Below are 18740 nucleotides of genomic sequence, written 5' to 3'. Positions count from 1 at the left end.
AAAGTTTTAAAATTTGAAAAAAGTGGTTTTGGATTAAAAAAAATGTTCACTTAAATATATGTTCAAACTTAACTTTTCTTCGTTTTTTTAGTTTAATTAGAAGATAATTTAATGCCAAAGATAATAAATTTTGCCTCAATTCCATATGACGTTCAGTTTTTTTTCTACCCTGCCCGCCAATTAAGAAAAATCGCAAAAATGAAAAACCGAGAAATCGCGCGTCAAAGTTTTCGCTCTCTACCCAAACGCTTTTATACATATGTATCTGCTAAACGCTCGGTTATTATTTCCCTTCTAGCTTCGACAATATTTCGAATTCTCATCTATAACTTTGGGGAAATATTCTTAATAATTTTTAAAGAAAAATTTAATTTTTTGAAGGTTCTAAAGCAGGCTCTCCTCTTAAAGAAGATTTACAAAACAATAAACGTAATTTAACACCCAAATGCGTCTTTATTTATTCGATAAATATTATCCCTTAAAATCTTTCTTTAATTCGGAACTCATTAAAAACTTTAAAGGGATTGCTTCCAAATGTATTCATTTGCAAGTTTGGTCACATTAGTAAACAGCTGATTCGAATATTGGTTTTGCGTATGTTCGAAAAGACAAAAATTCAATCAGATTATGTGACACCATTTAAAATCAGAACTGGTTTGCAATTCTGACAGCTAAGCAGTTTTGTATTGGATTCCACAACACCCCTGATTATTTATTTGATATTCGAAACAGAATTTGTATCGGTTTTGGGTGCCACGGAAACTAATTTTATCGGTTTTGCTTTCAGAAACAATGCAAGAAGATAGTCGCACACGGATTTGAAATGTAAGTTAAGAAATCAAGTTATTTTATTGTTGCGAATTGATTTATCTTTATTTCTATAAGGGAAAACAAATACAAAACACAAAATGTCTTAATCATTGAGTTTTTGAACAAAACATCCGGGTATGTAAAGATAATAGATTTACAAAACGTAATTTAACACCCAAATGCGTCTTTATTCATTCGATAAATGTTTTCTCTTAAAATCTTCCTTTAATTCGAATTTTATTAAAAACTTTAAAGGGATTGCTTCCAAATGTATTCATTTGCAAGTTTTGTCACATTAGTAAACAGCTGATTCGAATATTGGTTTTGCGTATGTTCGAAAAGGTTAAAATCCAATCAGATTCTGTGACACCATTGATAATCAGAATTGGTTTTCAATTCTGACAGCTAAGCAATTCTGTCTTGGTTTCCACAACATGTATATTTTATATTTTAATTTCAAAAAATATTGCATTATTATAAAATTACCATATTTAATTACTCTAATAAAGCTAAGATTCCCTTTAATTAAAAACATGAATGGAATTATAAAAACGTTTGCCTATTTTTGTTTGCGACGTCATTTAAGGGGTTAGGTGGGTTTCAGAGATACAAAAAACAAAAGGTATTTTTATGAATTTTCGTTTTTAAATCAATCATATATTTGAAAATTTAATATGGCTTGTACAAGTTATATATTTGAACAATTTCTCCTGAAATTTTAATATAAACAGTTGAAAATTCAACTGTCGAGACCTCATCTCCCAGAGTGTCTCACAGAAAAATGCTCTCGCCGTGGACAGCATAACTTATTATTGGATCTTCTAAAATTAAAAAACTAAACATATTCCGTTTACATTTTGTTTTCCCGTTTACCATATACAAGGTGCGTTCCAAAGTAAACAGGAACAAACAGAACAAATGATTTTTTCGGCAAAATCAATTTATTTATCCTTCTGCTTCAATACAGCTTTTTGCACGGTCCAAAGCATGTCAAAGGAGTGTTTTAGCTCGTTGGTCGGTATGTATGACCGCCAGTATGCAGGTGAAAACCTTCTAAATGGCCTCTACGTCTGCAACACGCTTTCCTTTCATGGGCAAATGCTTTTTTCCGAAAAGTAAAAGAAGTAGCACGGTGCCATATCAGGTGAATACGGGGAGGGGTTGGTTAATGCTTAAAATGTGATTTTTGGCCAATTAATCGGTCACAAGCGTCGATCGAATGTTGGATTCTGAGCAATTTTTGGTCGTCAGTCAATTTGTGCGGAACAAACCGTGCACATCATTCGTAAGCCCAAATGTTCGGTCCAAATGCGATAAATCGATATTTTGCAGACGTTCCATTCCACGAATTTCAATGAGGATTTCAGGTTTTTGGATGAATTCCCGCACAGTTTCGATGGAATTTCCGATGATCACGGACTTTGATTGGCCCATATGTTGATCGTCATTTATGTCCTCACGACCACTTTGAAAACGTTGAAACCACTCGTCCTCTCTGCTAAGGGATAGGCAATCATCGCCATAAACTTGTTTCATCAATTGAATTATTTCGGTATAAGTTTTACCAATTTTAAAACAAAATTTAATTTTCGCTTTTGGTTCGAAGCTCATTTTCGCACTGATAACACAACATACTGACATTTAAAACGCAATAATTTCACTGCCAATCGATGAAATGTCACTGGACAATCTATAAAGATAGCAGATTCTAACGCATCAGTCGACATGTAGATGTCGCCACCAGGAGGCGCGAGATTCAAAAAGTCCTGTTTACTTTCGAACGCTCCTTGTACATATGTATGTATATTGTTATAAAAACAAGTGAAAAACATATTTTACCTGCAATAATCAGTTTATTATTATTTCTTTTAAACAAGTTAATTTACACATATTTTAGACATTTAAATGCTTTTCGCATGTCTTAAAAGCTACGCCCACACCAAATCCCGATCCAATTAATAAAGGCCAAGATTTTCTTTTCAGCATCAAAAGTGAAAAAGTGACACCCACAAATAACCCGGTTGCTAAAAAGAAAGAAATAAAGAAATAAGAATAAATAAAAAGTCTTTGTTTAAATTAAATACGTTGTATAATGAAGAGCTATACTATTTTAAAAATTGTAATCTACTACTTTTGAATTAGCATACGTTCTCCATATTGTTCCGTTTAGCGCGATCACGCCCACTTTTTAAAAGCTTTTATACCACAGATACCATTCTCACTTCGATGCCGCGTAGCAAATAAATATTGAAACCAGTAATAGTTTTTTTGCAGTTTTTCTATCATCTCACATTTTTGATCACGCTATCGATTGCGCAATAATTCATCTGGATTTTTTGTTTGGCCAATATTACTTATGAACAATCAGGAAGTCGATGCTTATTAATTAATAAGGCGTTATTAAAAGCTTGTAATATAGCTGCTCCTCCCAATTTTTTGGGGGAAATTTCTTTACTAATAGCATACGCGGATGACCATATAGTGGTAGGAGTAGCTAACAACTTGATGACGATCAAATCATCAAGTTCATGAGATTATATGAGCTATCAGCGGCAATTACAGAAACCAAAAAGAGAGAGGAGAGAAAGATCATAATTATATGGCAGCAACGGTGGCAAATCTCAACCAAAGAACTGTGAACCTGCAGACTTATACCCGACATCCGGGACCTGGATTTCCTGATAGATGTCGGAATCAGAATTGAAACCGATAAAAAAACAAGTAAGGAAGGGCTAAGTTCGGGTGTCACCGAACATTTTATACTCTCGCATGATAAAGTGATAATCGAGATTTCATTATCCGTCATTTACATATTTTTTTATTTTGCTGTAAAATTAATTAGAATTAAATTCTGAGAGATTTACCGATATTTTCGGTGAAAAATTAGGTTACGTTAGGTTAGGCACTGAGTTCTTCGTGTTCGATATAAGGGACCTTGAAAAGTTATAGTCCGATCACGACAATTTTTCCACAAGGGATACCTCAGCTCAAATACCGTATTTTTGTAAAGTTTTATTCCGCTATCATCATTTGTTCCTAATGTGTATATTATAAAGAGAAGGCATCAGATGGAATTCAAAATAGCGTTATATTGGAAGAAGGCGTGGTTGTGAACCGATTTCACCCATATTTCGTACATGTCATCAGGGTGTTAAGGAAATATTATATACCGAATTTCATTGAAATCGGTCGAGTAGTTCCTGAGATATGATTTTTGGTCCATAAGTGGGCGACGCCACGCCCATTTTCAATTTTTAAAAAAAGTCTGGATGCAGCTTCCTTCTGTAATTTCTTCCGTAAAATTTTGTGTTTCTTACGTTTTTTGTTAGTCGCTTAACGCACTTTTAGTGATTTTCAACATAACCTTGTATGGGAGGTGGGCGTGGTTATTATCCGATTTCTTCCATTTTTGAACTGTATATGGAGATGCCTGAAGGAAACGATTCTGTAGAGTTTGGTTGACATAGCTATAGTAGTTTCCGAGATATATACAAAAAACTTTTTAGGGGGCGGGGCCACGCCCACTTTTCCAAAAAAATTACGACCAAATATGCCCCTCCCTAATGTGATCCTTTGTGCCAAATTTCACTTTAATATCTTTATTTATGGCTTAGTTATGACACTTTATAGGTTTTTGGTTTCCGCCATTTTGTGGGCGTGGCAGTGGGCCGATTTTGCCCATCTTCGAACTTAACCTTCTTATGGAGCCAAGAAATACGTGTTCCAAGTTTCATCATGATTTTTACTCAAGTTACAGCTTGCACGGACGGACGGACGGACAGACAGACATCCGGATTTCAACTCTACTCGTCACCCTGATCACTTTGGTATATATAACCCTATATCTGACTCTTTTAGTTTTAGGACTTACAAACAACCGTTATGTGAACAAAACTATAATACTCTCTTTAGCAACTTTGTTGCGAGAGTATAAAAACAGTAGGTGTCATGAATTCAGATATTATTGGTTTGATATTCGAAACAGAATTTGAATGGGTTTTGGGCGTCACGGAAACAAATTTTATTTAGCAACTTTGTTGCGAGAGTATAAAAACAGTAGGTGTCATGAATTCAGATATTATTGGTTTGATATTCGAAACAGAATTTGAATGGGTTTTGGGCGTCACGGAAACAAATTTTATCGGTTTTCTTGGCAGAAACAAATCAAGAAGATAGTCGGACACAGTTTTGAAATATAAGTTAAGAAATCAAGTTATTTTATTGTTACGAATTAATTTATCTTTATTTCTATAGAAGAAAACATGAGAATAAAACACGAAATGTCTTAATTATTGAGTTTTCGAGAAAAAATGCGGATATTTAAGAGGAAAGTTTGCTTTAGAGGCTTAATAAAATCGTTTTTTTTGGTTTTTTTTGGAGGGAAATAAATTATTGATTAAAGCGAAATTTCTAGGGTTTATAGTTATATATTTAAACATCTTCCGAAAATTTTTGTGATACGAAATCTTTTACATTTTGCCTTTGGGAAGCAATTGTAAGATGCTTCTCGCATGTACATATGCCAGACGGCGGGCAGGATGCAGGTCGAGATTTCTATCGGAAACAAAAAAATCAAAGAGATTCATATTATTTTATAACTTATGTTCAAATTAATTTAGGAAGATAAAAAAAATGTAAAATTCTAAAAAGTTTTAAAATTTGAAAAAAGTGGTTTTGGATAAATAAAAATTTACTTTAAATATATGTTCAATCTTAACTTTTCTTAGTTTTTTTAGTTTAAATAGAAGATAATTTAATGCCAAAGATAATAAATTTTGCCTCAATTCCATATGACGTTCAGTTTTTTTTCTACCCTGCCCGCCAATTAAGAAAAATCGCAAAAATGAAAAACCGAGAAATCGCGCGTCAAAGTTTTCGCTCTCTACCCAAACGCTCTTATATAGGGTGATTTTTTAAGAGCTTGATAACTTTTTTAAAAAAAAAAACGCATAAAATTTGCAAAATCTCATCGGTTCTTTATTTGAAACGTTAGATTGGTTCATGACATTTACTTTTTGAAGATAATTTCATTTAAATGTTGACCGCGGCTGCGTCTTAGGTGGTCCATTCGGAAAGTCCAATTTTGGGCAACTTTTTCGAGCATTTCGGCCGGAATAGCCCGAATTTCTTCGGAAATGTTGTCTTCCAAAGCTGGAATGGTTGCTGGCTTATTTCTGTAGACTTTAGACTTGACGTAGCCCCACAAAAAATAGTCTAAAGGCATTAAATCGCATGATCTTGGTGGCCAACTTACGGGTCCATTTCTTGAGATGAATTGTTGTCCGAAGTTTTCCCTCAAAATGGCCATAGAATCGCGAGCTGTGTGGCATGTAGCGCCATCTTGTTGAAACCACATGTCAACCAAGTTCAGTTCTTCCATTTTTGGCAACAAAAAGTTTGTTAGCATCGAACGATAGCGATCGCCATTCACCGTAACGTTGCGTCCAACAGCATCTTTGAAAAAATACGGTCCAATGATTCCACCAGCGTACAAACCACACCAAACAGTGCATTTTTCGGGATGCATGGGCAGTTCTTGAACGGCTTCTGGTTGCTCTTCACCCCAAATGCGGCAATTTTGCTTATTTACGTAGCCATTCAACCAGAAATGAGCCTCATCGCTGAACAAAATTTGTCGATAAAAAAGCGGATTTTCTGCCAACTTTTCTAGGGCCCATTCACTGAAAATTCGACGTTGTGGCAGATCGTTCGGCTTCAGTTCTTGCACGAGCTGTATTTTATACGGTTTTACACCAAGATCTTTGCGTAAAATCTTCCATGTGGTCGAATAACACAAACCCAATTGCTGCAAACGGCGACGAATCGACATTTCACGGTCTTCAGCCACACTCTCAGAAACAGACGCAATATTCTCTTCTGTACGCACTGTACGCATTCGTGTGGTTGGTTTAATGTCCAATAAAGTAAACTGAGTGCGAAACTTGGTCACAATCGCATTAATTGTTTGCTCACTTGGTCGATTATGTAGACCATAAATCGGACGTAAAGCGCGAAACACATTTCGAACCGAACACTGATTTTGGTAATAAAATTCAATGATTTGCAAGCGTTGCTCGTTAGTAAGTCTATTCATGATGAAATGTCAAAGCATACTGAGCATCTTTCTCTTTGACACCATGTCTGAAATCCCACGTGATCTGTCAAATACTAATGCATGAAAATCCTAACCTCAAAAAAATCACCCGTTACATATGTATCTGCTAAACGCTCGGTCATTATTTCCCTTCTAGCTTCGACAATATTTCGAATTCTCATCTATAACTTTGGGGAAATATTCTTAATAATTTTTAAAGAAAAAATTAATTTTTAAAGGTTCTAAAGCAGGTTCTCCTCTTAAAGAAGATTTACAAAACAATAAACGTAATTTAACACCCAAATGCGTCTTTATTCATTCGATAAATATTATCTTTTAAAAACTCATTAAAAACTTTAAAGGGATTGCTTCCAAATGTATTCATTTGCAAGTTTTGTCACATTAGTAAGCAGCTGATTCGAATATTGGTTTTGCGTATGCTCGAAAAGACAAAAATTCAATCAGATTATGTGACACCATTTAAAATCAGAATTGGTTTGCAATTCTGACAGCTAAGCAGTTCTGTCTTGGATTCCACAACACCCCTGATTATTTATTTGATATTCGAAACAGAATTTGTATCGGTTTTGGGTGCCACGGAAACTAATTTTATCGGTTTTGCTTTCAGAAACAATACAAGAAGATAGTCGCACACGGATTTGAAATGTAAGTTAAGAAATCAAGTTATTTTATTTTTACGAATTGATTTATCTTTATTTCTATAAGGGAAAACAAATACAAAACACAAAATGTCTTAATCATTGAGTTTTTGAAAAAAACATCCGGGTATTTAAAGATAATAGATTTACAAAACGTAATTTAACACCCAAATGCGTCTTTATTCATTCGATAAATGTTTCCTCTTAAAATCTTCCTTTAATTCGAATTTTATTAAAAACTTTAAAGGGATTGCTTCCAAATGAATTCATTTGCAAGTTTTGTCACGAATATTGGTTTTGCGTATGTTCGAAAAGGTTAAAATCCAATCAAATTCTGTGACACCATTGAAAATCAGAATTGGTATGCAATTTTGACAGCTAAGCAATTCTGTCTTGGATTTCGCAACACCCCTATATATTAAGTTTTAATGGCGCGCTGTTGTTGACTCGGCTATAATCGCGTAAGCGGTGTCTACGCCAGTAAAGAAGAAGAAGAAGAATAGCAGTAATATAAATAACGTAATAGTCTTAAAATTCTAGGCTATATATTTAAACATAAGTATACATGGAATGACCACAGGGATATTTAATAATATTTAATCTACTTTGATGTGATAAACAAAGCTGTTTATCATACAATTTTTTATCAAAATAGAATAGATTAGACAAGTAAATGAGGATTTTGCACAGCGACCTCTATTGTGCCCTCCTCTAACTCACAACGTCTGAACTAGCCCCAGCAAATTGATGTGTTCCAATATACTGCTAGGTGCTATTGAGGCAATGTGATCCCTATTTGGAAACATGGTTCCAAGGGCCTTAATCCTGCGCCTACAAACTGCAGTGCAGTCCATTAGCAGGTGTTCTGATGTTTCAGACTTCAAGTCGCAGAAGCGGCAATTTGCACAAGAAGCTGGGCCCATGTTAAATAAGTGCTTCTTGAGAAGGAGACCAGTAGCCTGAGTTTTTCCCTCGGGAGGTTGATTACATATTTAAACCTTTTGAGGTTGTATCATTCATTAGCAACTTTGCATGGCGCATGCGCGGGAGTTGTTGCGAATGCTTCTCCCTACCCACTGTTTCATCATTACGGAGCAGCTCCTTTAAGGTCAGGGGACCAACCGCTATGAAAGGTTCTGGTCCTACCAAGTTGGTGGATGCTGCAGAGCGGGCAAGCCTGTCACCCAAATAAGATGCACTTGGCTAAATTTTAAAAGACTATTCAGTCGTTCTATACACTCCTGCACCAATAGTGATTTTATCTCGTACGAAGAGATCGTTTTGAGTGCCGCTTGGCTATCGCTTAGTATAGTTATACGTTCATTGCGATAGTTGCGTTTGAGGTTTAACTCGACTTATAGCAAATACCTTGGAATATGCTCGGAGACTTACCCACAGATATGGAGAGTTTTGCACGTAGTACTGCGACCCCTGCGCCAATTCCCTCCGACGTTTTCGAGCCATTGGTGTACCACCTGATTGTACTGTCCCTAAGCAGTACCTCTAGAGCCGAGTCGCTCCATTCGGCCTTGCTGCTGAGGGTAATCTTAAACCTTCTAGTGAAGTTCACCTTTTTGGTAATGCTATCCCTAGGGAGAAGAGCCAGTGGTATGACGCCACTTAGCTTTTATATACGTTGGGAAGACATTACCTTACCTTTGCTGTCATCTGGAGCACAGTGTGTTGGCGACTTGACAAATTATATATAATTGAGTTCCATCAGACTCCTTCGGACATGTGCGCATAGATTCCGACATGCAGACGCAGGCGAGTCTTTGCAACTTCGATAGTTGAAGTCCTACTGATGCTATGCTTTCGGAGTCCAACCCACCGCTCTATAAGTGATAATTGGTCGCACTTCCATGGTGTGCAACCATCTGAAAATCCTTGGTTTTACACCCCCGGGATTTACCAGCAAGCCGATTGCACACCATCAGTGTCTTTGGTCCATGGTCAGGTCAACATGCTGCTTCCACCGCAACATGAAATCCAGCCTGAGACCCAGGTATTTGACCGTATATATTGGTCACCTCTATCTTTCTGCCTCCAATCGTAAACATATTGGCTGAAGCTGGTTTACCTACCTTAGAAAACAAGTTACACTTCATCACAAAAGGCATGTCTACTAAACTGACCTTCGCAAAAGGATCATCTACCAAAGCTGCCCTCAAAAATATATTTTAAACATGAAGTGCAAGCCCTTACAAGCTCCAGCCTTACAAAAGCTATTCGATGCGGCAAAAGAAATGGATGATCCTGCTGCCATCCCAGCAGTTGCCCGCTTTCGTGCTCCTCCATGTAATCTAACCCAATCTTGCGTTATTTTGGACTTGATCATATACATATAAAAAAGAAAGCACATCACCTAAAGTTTATTTACAACTTTTTTCGGAAATTTTAAGAAATTACACTAATTGGAAAACTCTCTACACTGATGGTTCTAAGCAGCGTTGTTAATAACTATGCAACAATTACGTTTGCTATACTAGCATCTTTTGCCTCAGTATTTTTAGCAGAAGCAGCACGCTTGCCACTGACACGATTTGCCGAATCAGAAATATGCATACCGCCAATGTAGGAAAAATTAAACTCTCATGGATACTCAGTCATATCGGCATACAAGGAAACACACTAGCAGATTCCGAAGCAAAATTAGCAACTACATCTCCTTTAAATCTTAAAAATAGCATTAACAACAAGTAAGGAAGGGCTAAGGTCGGGTGCAACCCAACATTTTATACTTTTGCAAGAATCAAAGCCATTGAAATACTATAAGATGTAAACCCAATCATATATAGTAGTCAATATTATTTATATAGCGTCTAGACCAAGTTTTCGCCCAAATTTATCTAATTTAGGCAAAAAGATACAATGTTATGAATAAAACACGCTCTCTTATTTTCATTGAGATAACTCAGATGTTGGTCAATATATGCGGTACAAAGTGACCCTGAAGTCCGAAAATCTTTATATTAGGTATATGGGGGTAAAGGCTAAGTATGTGACCCGATTCAACCCATTTTTGGTTTATAGACATACCATTATGAGAGAAGGATTACCGATTAATTTCAGTTATTATATACTTATATATCAAACATTGACCGACCTTTGGGTCAAACGTCAACTACAATTACCGGGGTGTACCTAAGGGCTTGAACAGTTTTTATTGGATTTACAAAATGTTTGTAATTAATTGGAAATTAAAATTGTGCTATATGAGAAGTAGGTGTTGTTGTTGTCAGATTTCATCCATTTTCACAATAGGGCAATAGGGATTTCACCAAATATGGGTGGTGCCACGCCCATCATCTTTGTGGTAAAATTTAATATTTCTGGCGTATTTAGTTATTGATTTATCGAGCTTTTAGTAGTTTTTAACGGTAGCGTTACATGGGTAATGAGCGGGGTTATCATACAGATTTGCCCCAGCAAATTTGGTTGTATATACATATGCATATAACCCTATATCTATCTCGATTAGTTTTAGGTGATACGTACAACCGTTAGGTGAAAAAACTGGCTGGTTCAGAAGTAAAATCGGGTTATACTCGTACTAAGCTTGTATGGATATGAAATTTTTTTCTTATTTCTTTCTATTTTTTAATTACTAAAAATTTCAAATGATTCTTACATGAATTTTGAACCAATGCTTTTGATTTGAAATACAATTTTTGTATTTATGACTTGAATTGAATTGAATAATGAGATAAAAACTATCCTATGTCCTTGCATTGCTTCTAAGCTAATTCCCACCAATTTTCAGCCAGATCGGTTCAACCGTTCTTGAGTTATAAATGTTTATTTATGTCATTATTTTACAATATTAATCTTAGGGGTTTCACATAGTCTCATAAAGTTATAACGATCCAAAATAAAGCGTTCAGAGTTGCATTTGCGTAAACTTATTTTAGTATGCAATCCAACAGCAAATTTTTTAAACTACTAGTATAGAAATTTATTATTTTACGACACGTTGTGAGTACACAATTTGTTGTTTATTAAATTTAAAGAAGACAAGTAAGGAAGGGCTAAGTTCGGGTGTCACCGAACATTTTATACTCTCGCATGATAAAGTGATAATCGAGATTTCATTATCCGTTATTTACACATTTTTTTTATTTTGTTGTAAAATTAATTAGAATTAAATTCTGAGAGATTTACCGACATTTTCGGTGAAAAATTAGGTTACGTTAGGTTAGACACTGAGTTCTTCGTGTTCGATATCAGGGACCTTGAAAAGTTATAGTCCGATCACGACAATTTTTCCACAAGGGATACCTCAGCTCAAATACCGTATTTGTGTAAAGTTTTATTCCGCTATCATCATTGGTTCCTAATGTATATATTATACAGAGAAGGCACCAGATGGAATTCAAAATAGCGTTATATTGGAAGAAGGCGTGGTTGTGAACCGATTTCACCCATATTTCGTACATGTCATCAGGGTGTTAGGAAAATATTATATACCGAATTTCATTGAAATCGGTTGAGTAGTTCCTGAGATATGGTTTTTGGTCCATAAGTGGGCGACGCCACGCCCATTTGTGATCCTTTGTGCCAAATTTCATTTTAATATCTTTATTTATGGCTTAGTTATGACACTTTATAGGTTTTTGGTTTCCGCCATTTTGTGGGCGTGGCAGTGGGCCGATTTTTCCCATCTTCGAACTTAACCTTCTTATGGAGCCAAGAAATACGTGTACCAAGTTTCATCATGATATCTCAATTTTTACTCAAGTTACAGCTTGCACGGACGGACGGACAGACAGACATCCGGATTTCAACTCTACTCGTCACCCTGATCACTTTGGTATATATAACCCTATATCTGACTCTTTTAGTTTTAGGACTTACAAACAACCGTTATGTGAACAAAACTATAATACTCTCTTTAGCAACTTTGTTGCGAGAGTATAAAAACAGTAGGTGTCATGAATTCAGATATTATTGGTTTGATATTCGAAACAGAATTTGAATGGGTTTTGGGCGTCACGGAAACAAATTTTATCGGGTTTCTTGGCAGAAACAAATCAAGAAGATAGTCGGACACAGTTTTGAAATATGAGTTAAGAAATCAAGTTATTTTATTGTTACGAATTAATTTATCTTTATTTCTATAGAAGAAAACATGAGAATAAAACACGAAATGTCTTAATTATTGACTTTTCGAGAAAAAATGCGGATATTTAAGAGGAAAGTTTGCTTTAGAGGCTTAATAAAATCGTTTTTTGGTTTTTTTTGGAGGGAAATAAATTATTGATTAAAGCGAAATTTCTAGGGTTTATAGTTATATATTTAAACATCTTCCGAAAATTTTTGTGATACGAAATCTTTTACATTTTGCCTTTGGGAAGCAATTGTAAGATGCTTCTCGCATGTACATATGCCAGACGGCGGGCAGGATGCAGGTCGAGATTTCTATCGGAAACAAAAAAATCAAAGAGATTCATATTATTTTATAACTTATGTTCAAATTAATTTAGGAAGATAAAAAAAAATGTAAAATTCTAAAAAGTTTTAAAATTTGAAAAAAGTGGTTTTGGATAAAAAAAAATTTACTTTAAATATATGTTCAATCTTAACTTTTCTTAGTTTTTTTAGTTTAAATAGAAGATAATTTAATGCCAAAGATAATAAATTTTGCCTCAATTCCATATGACGTTCAGTTTTTTTTCTACCCTGCCCGCCAATTAAGAAAAATCGCAAAAATGAAAAACCGAGAAATCGCGCGTCAAAGTTTTCGCTCTCTACCCAAACGCTCTTATACATATGTATCTGCTAAACGCTCGGTCATTATTTCCCTTCTAGCTTCGACAATATTTCGAATTCTCATCTATAACTTTGGGGAAATATTCTTAATAATTTTTAAAGAAAAATTTAATTTTTTAAAGGTTCTAAAGCAGGTTCTCCTCTTAAAGAAGATTTACAAAACAATAAAAGTAATTTAACACCCAAATGCGTCTTTATTCATTCGATAAATATTATCTTTTAAAAACTCATTAAAAACTTTAAAGGGATTGCTTCCAAATGTATTCATTTGCAAGTTTTGTCACATTAGTAAGCAGCTGATTCGAATATTGGTTTTGCGTATGTTCGAAAAGACAAAAAATCAATCAGATTATGTGACACCATTTAAAATCAGAATTGGTTTGCAATTCTGACAGCTAAGCAGTTCTGTCTTGGATTCCACAACACCCCTGATTATTTATTTGATATTCGAAACAGAATTTGTATCGGTTTTGGGTGCCACGGAAACCAATTTTATCGGTTTTGCTTTCAGAAACAATGCAAGAAGATAGTCGCACACGGATTTGAAATGTAAGTTAAGAAATCAAGTTATTTTATTGTTACGAATTGATTTATCTTTATTTCTATAGGAACACAAATATAAAACACAAAATGTCTTAATCATTGAGTTTTTGGAAAAAAAAATCCGGGTATTTAAAGATAATAGATTTACAAAACGTAATAAACGTAATTTAACACCCAAATGCGTCTTTATTCATTCGATAGGTGTTATCTCTTAAAATCTTCCTTTAATTCGAAACTTATTAAAAAGTTTAATAGAATTGCTTCCAAATGAATTCATTTGCAAGTTTTGTCACGAATATTGGTTTTGCGTATGTTCGAAAAGGTTAAAATCCAATCAAATTCTGTGACACCATTGAAAATCAGAATTGGTATGCAATTTTGACAGCTAAGCAATTCTGTCTTGGATTTCGCAGCACCCCTATATATTAAGTTTTAATAGCAGTAATATAAATAACGTAATAGTCTTAAAATTCTAGGCTATATATTTAAACATAAGTATACATGGAATGACCACAGGGATATTTAATAATATTTAATCTACTTTGATGTGATAAACAAAGCTGTTTATCATACAATTTTTTATCAAAATAGAATAGATTAGACAAGTAAATGAGGATTTTGCACAGCGACCTCTATTGTGCCCTCCTCTAACTCACAACGTCTGAACTAGCCCCAGCAAATTGATGTGTTCCAATATACTGCTAGGTGCTATTGAGGCAATGTGATCCCTATTTGGAAACATGGTTCCAAGGGCCTTAATCCTGCGCCTACAAACTGCAGTGCAGTCCATTAGCAGGTGTTCTGATGTTTCAGACTTCAAGTCGCAGAAGCGGCAATTTGCACAAGAAGCTGGGCCCATGTTAAATAAGTGCTTCTTGAGAAGGAGACCAGTAGCCTGAGCTTTTCCCTTGGGAGGTTGATTACATATTTAAACCTTTTAAGGTTGTATCATTCATTAGCAACTTTGCATGGCGCATGCGCGGGAGTTGTTGCGAATGCTTCTCCCTACCCACTGTTTCATCATTACGGAGCAGCTCCTTTGTCTGGGGACCAACCGCTATGAAAGGTTCTGGTCCTACCAAGTTGGTGGATGCTGCAGAGCGGGCAAGCCTGTCACCCAAATAAGATGCACTTGGCTAAATTTTAAAAGACTATTCAGTCGTTCTATACACTCCTGCACCAATAGTGATTTTATCTCGTACGAAGAGATCGTTTTGAGTGCCGCTTGGCTATCGCTTAGTATAGTTATACGTTCATTGCGATAGTTGCGTTTGAGGTTTAACTCGACTTATAGCAAATACCTTGGAATATGCTCGGAGACTTACCCACAGATATGGAGAGTTTTGCACGTAGTACTGCGACCCCTGCGCCAATTCCCTCCGACGTTTTCGAGCCATTGGTGTACCACCTGATTGTACTGTCCCTAAGCAGTACCTCTAGAGCCGAGTCGCTCCATTCGGCCTTGCTGCTGAGGGTAATCTTAAACCTTCTAGTGAAGTTCACCTTTTTGGTAATGCTATCCCTAGGGAGAAGAGCCAGTGGTATGACGCCACTTAGCTTTTATATACGTTGGGAAGACATTACCTTACCTTTGCTGTCATCTGGAGCACAGTGTGTTGGCGACTTGACAAATTATATATAATTGAGTTGCATCAGACTCCTTCGGACATGTGCGCATAGATTCCGACATGCAGACGCAGGCGAGTCTTTGCAACTTCGATAGTTGAAGTTCTACTGATGCTATGCTTTCGGAGCCCAACCCACCGCTCTATAAGTGATAATTGGTCGCACTTCCATGGTGTGCAACCATCTGAAAATCCTTGGTTTTACACCCCCGGGATTTACCAGCAAGCCGATTGCACACCATCAGTGTCTTTGGTCCATGGTCAGGTCAACATGCTGCTTCCACCGCAACATGAAATCCAGCCTGAGACTCAGGTATTTGACCGTATATATTGGTCACCTCTATCTTTCTGCCTCCAATCGTAAACATATTGGCTGAAGCTGGTTTACCTACCTTAGAAAACAAGTTACACTTCATCACAAAAGGCATGTCTACTAAACTGACCTTCGCAAAAGGATCATCTACCAAAGCTGCCCTCAAAAATATATTTTAAACATAAAGTGCAAGCCCTTACAAGCTCCAGCCTTACAAAAGCTATTCGATGCGGCAAAAGAAATGGATGATCCTGCTGCCATCCCAGCAGTTGCCCGCTTTCGTGCTCCTCCATGTAATCTAACCCAATCTTGCGTTATTTTGGACTTGATCATATACATATAAAAAAGAAAGCACATCACCTAAAGTTTATTTACAACTTTTTTCGGAAATTTTAAGAAATTACACTAATTGGAAAACTCTCTACACTGATGGTTCTAAGCAGCGTTGTTAATAACTATGCAACAATTACGTTTGCTATACTAGCATCTTTTGCCTCAGTATTTTTAGCAGAAGCAGCACGCTTGCCACTGACACGATTTGCCGAATCAGAAATATACATACCGCCAATATAGGAAAAGTTAAACTCTCATGGATACTCAGTCATATCGGCATACAAGGAAACACACTAGCAGATTCCGAAGCAAAATTAGCAACTACATCTCCTTTAAATCTTAAAAATAGCATTAACAACAAGTAAGGAAGGGCTAAGGTCGGGTGCAACCCAACATTTTATACTTTTGCAAGAATCAAAGCCATTGAAATACTATAAGATGTAAACCCAATCATATATAGCAGTCAATATTATTTATATAGCGTCTAGACCAAGTTTTCGCCCAAATTTATCTAATTTAGGCAAAAAGATACAATGTTATGAATAAAACACGCTCTCTTATTTTCATTGAGATAACTCAGATGTTGGTCAATATATGCGGTACAAAGTGACCCTGAAGTCCGAAAATCTTTATATTAGGTATATGGGGGTAAAGGCTAAGTATGTGACCCGATTCAACCCATTTTTGGTTTATAGACATACCATTATGAGAGAAGGATTACCGATTAATTTCAGTTATTATATACTTATATATCAAACATTGACCGACCTTTGGGTCAAACGTCAACTACAATTACCGGGGTGTACCTAAGGGCTTGAACAGTTTTTATTGGATTTACAAAATGTTTGTAATTAATTGGAAATTAAAATTGTGCTATATGAGAAGTAGGTGTTGTTGTTGTCAGATTTCATCCATTTTCACAATAGGGCAATAGGGATTTCACCAAATATGGGTGGTGCCACGCCCATCATCTTTGTGGTAAAATTTAATATTTCTGGCGTATTTAGTTATTGATTTATCGAGCTTTTAGTAGTTTTTAACGGTAGCGTTACATGGGTAATGAGCGGGGTTATCATACAGATTTGCCCCAGCAAATTTGGTTGTATATACATATGCATATAACCCTATATCTATCTCGATTAGTTTTAGGTGATACGTACAACCGTTAGGTGAAAAAACTGGCTGGTTCAGAAGTAAAATCGGGTTATACTCGTACTAAGCTTGTATGGATATGAAAATTTTTTCTTATTTCTTTCTATTTTTTAATTACTAAAAATTTCAAATGATTCTTACATGAATTTTGAACCAATGCTTTTGATTTGAAATATAATTTTTGTATTTATGACTTGAATTGAATTGAATAATGAGATAAAAACTATCCTATGTCCTTGCATTGCTTCTAAGCTAATTCCCACCAATTTTCAGCCAAATCGGTTCAACCGTTCTTGAGTTATAAATGTTTATTTATGTCATTATTTTACAATATTAATCTTAGGGGTTTCACATAGTCTCATAAAGTTATAACGATCCAAAATAAAGCGTTCAGAGTTGCATTTGCGTAAACTTATTTTAGTATGCAATCCAACAGCAAATTTTTTAAACTACTAGTATAGAAATTTATTATTTTACGACACGTTGTGAGTACACAATTTGTTGTTTATTAAATTTAAAGAAGACAAGTAAGGAAGGGCTAAGTTCGGGTGTCACCGAACATTTTATACTCTCGCATGATAAAGTGATAATCGAGATTTCATTATCCGTTATTTACACATTTTTTTTATTTTGTTGTAAAATTAATTAGAATTAAATTCTGAGAGATTTACCGACATTTTCGGTGAAAAATTAGGTTACGTTAGGTTAGACACTGAGTTCTTCGTGTTCGATATCAGGGACCTTGAAAAGTTATAGTCCGATCACGACAATTTTTCCACAAGGGATACCTCAGCTCAAATACCGTATTTGTGTAAAGTTTTATTCCGCTATCATCATTGGTTCCTAATGTATATATTATACAGAGAAGGCACCAGATGGAATTCAAAATAGCGTTATATTGGAAGAAGGCGTGGTTGTGAACCGATTTCACCCATATTTCGTACATGTCATCAGGGTGTTAGGAAAATATTATATACCGAATTTCATTGAAATCGGTTGAGTAGTTCCTGAGATATGGTTTTTGGTCCATAAGTGGGCGACGCCACGCCCATTTGTGATCCTTTGTGCCAAATTTCGTTTTAATATCTTTATTTATGGCTTAGTTATGACACTTTATTTTAGGTTTTTGGTTTCCGCCATTTTGTGGGCGTGGCAGTGGGCCGATTTTGCCCATCTTCGAACTTAACCTTCTTATGGAGCCAAGAAATACGTGTTCCAAGTTTCAACATGATATCTCAATTTTTACTCAAGTTACAGCTTGCACGGACGGACGGACGGACAGACAGACATCCGGATTTCAACTCTACTCGTCACCCTGATCACTTTGGTATATATAACCCTATATCTGACTCTTTTAGTTTTAGGACTTACAAACAACCGTTATGTGAACAAAACTATAATACTCTCTTTAGCAACTTTGTTGCGAGAGTATAAAAACAGTA

The 18740-nt window shown here is 35.6% G+C and overlaps 1 protein-coding gene and 3 long non-coding RNA genes across 4 annotated transcripts in view; 2 read left to right on the top strand and 2 right to left on the bottom strand.

Annotated features, from left to right (window-relative positions):
• Nucleotides 1–737: 737 nt before the first annotated feature.
• LOC125776827 (uncharacterized) lies at nt 738–7435 on the top strand. The gene is made up of 2 exons (XR_007422003.1): nt 738–1152; nt 7354–7435. It is a non-coding gene; the product is annotated as an uncharacterized LOC125776827 (long non-coding RNA).
• Nucleotides 2644–18740, bottom strand: part of LOC125776765 (MICOS complex subunit MIC10-like) — a 35186-nt gene continuing 19089 nt past the window's right edge. The window contains exon 2 of the mRNA XM_049450334.1: nt 2644–2834. Within this exon, the coding sequence (XP_049306291.1) occupies nt 2704–2834 (131 nt within the window). The 3' untranslated portion in view covers nt 2644–2703. The remainder of the gene's footprint in view (nt 2835–18740) is intronic.
• LOC125776806 (uncharacterized) lies at nt 4694–4978 on the top strand. The gene is made up of 2 exons (XR_007421981.1): nt 4694–4753; nt 4871–4978. It is a non-coding gene; the product is annotated as an uncharacterized LOC125776806 (long non-coding RNA).
• Nucleotides 5240–18464, bottom strand: LOC125776776 (uncharacterized). Its single transcript, XR_007421917.1, has 2 exons — nt 7014–18464; nt 5240–5705 (listed from the first exon to the last, which is right to left on the bottom strand). It is a non-coding gene; the product is annotated as an uncharacterized LOC125776776 (long non-coding RNA).

The sequence above is a fragment of the Bactrocera dorsalis genome, chromosome 2 (assembly GCF_023373825.1).
Source record: "Bactrocera dorsalis isolate Fly_Bdor chromosome 2, ASM2337382v1, whole genome shotgun sequence".
Taxonomy (NCBI): Eukaryota; Metazoa; Arthropoda; class Insecta; order Diptera; family Tephritidae; genus Bactrocera; species Bactrocera dorsalis.
Note: the sequence above shows the minus strand (reverse complement) of the source record. Positions and strands in the feature narration are given on the sequence as shown.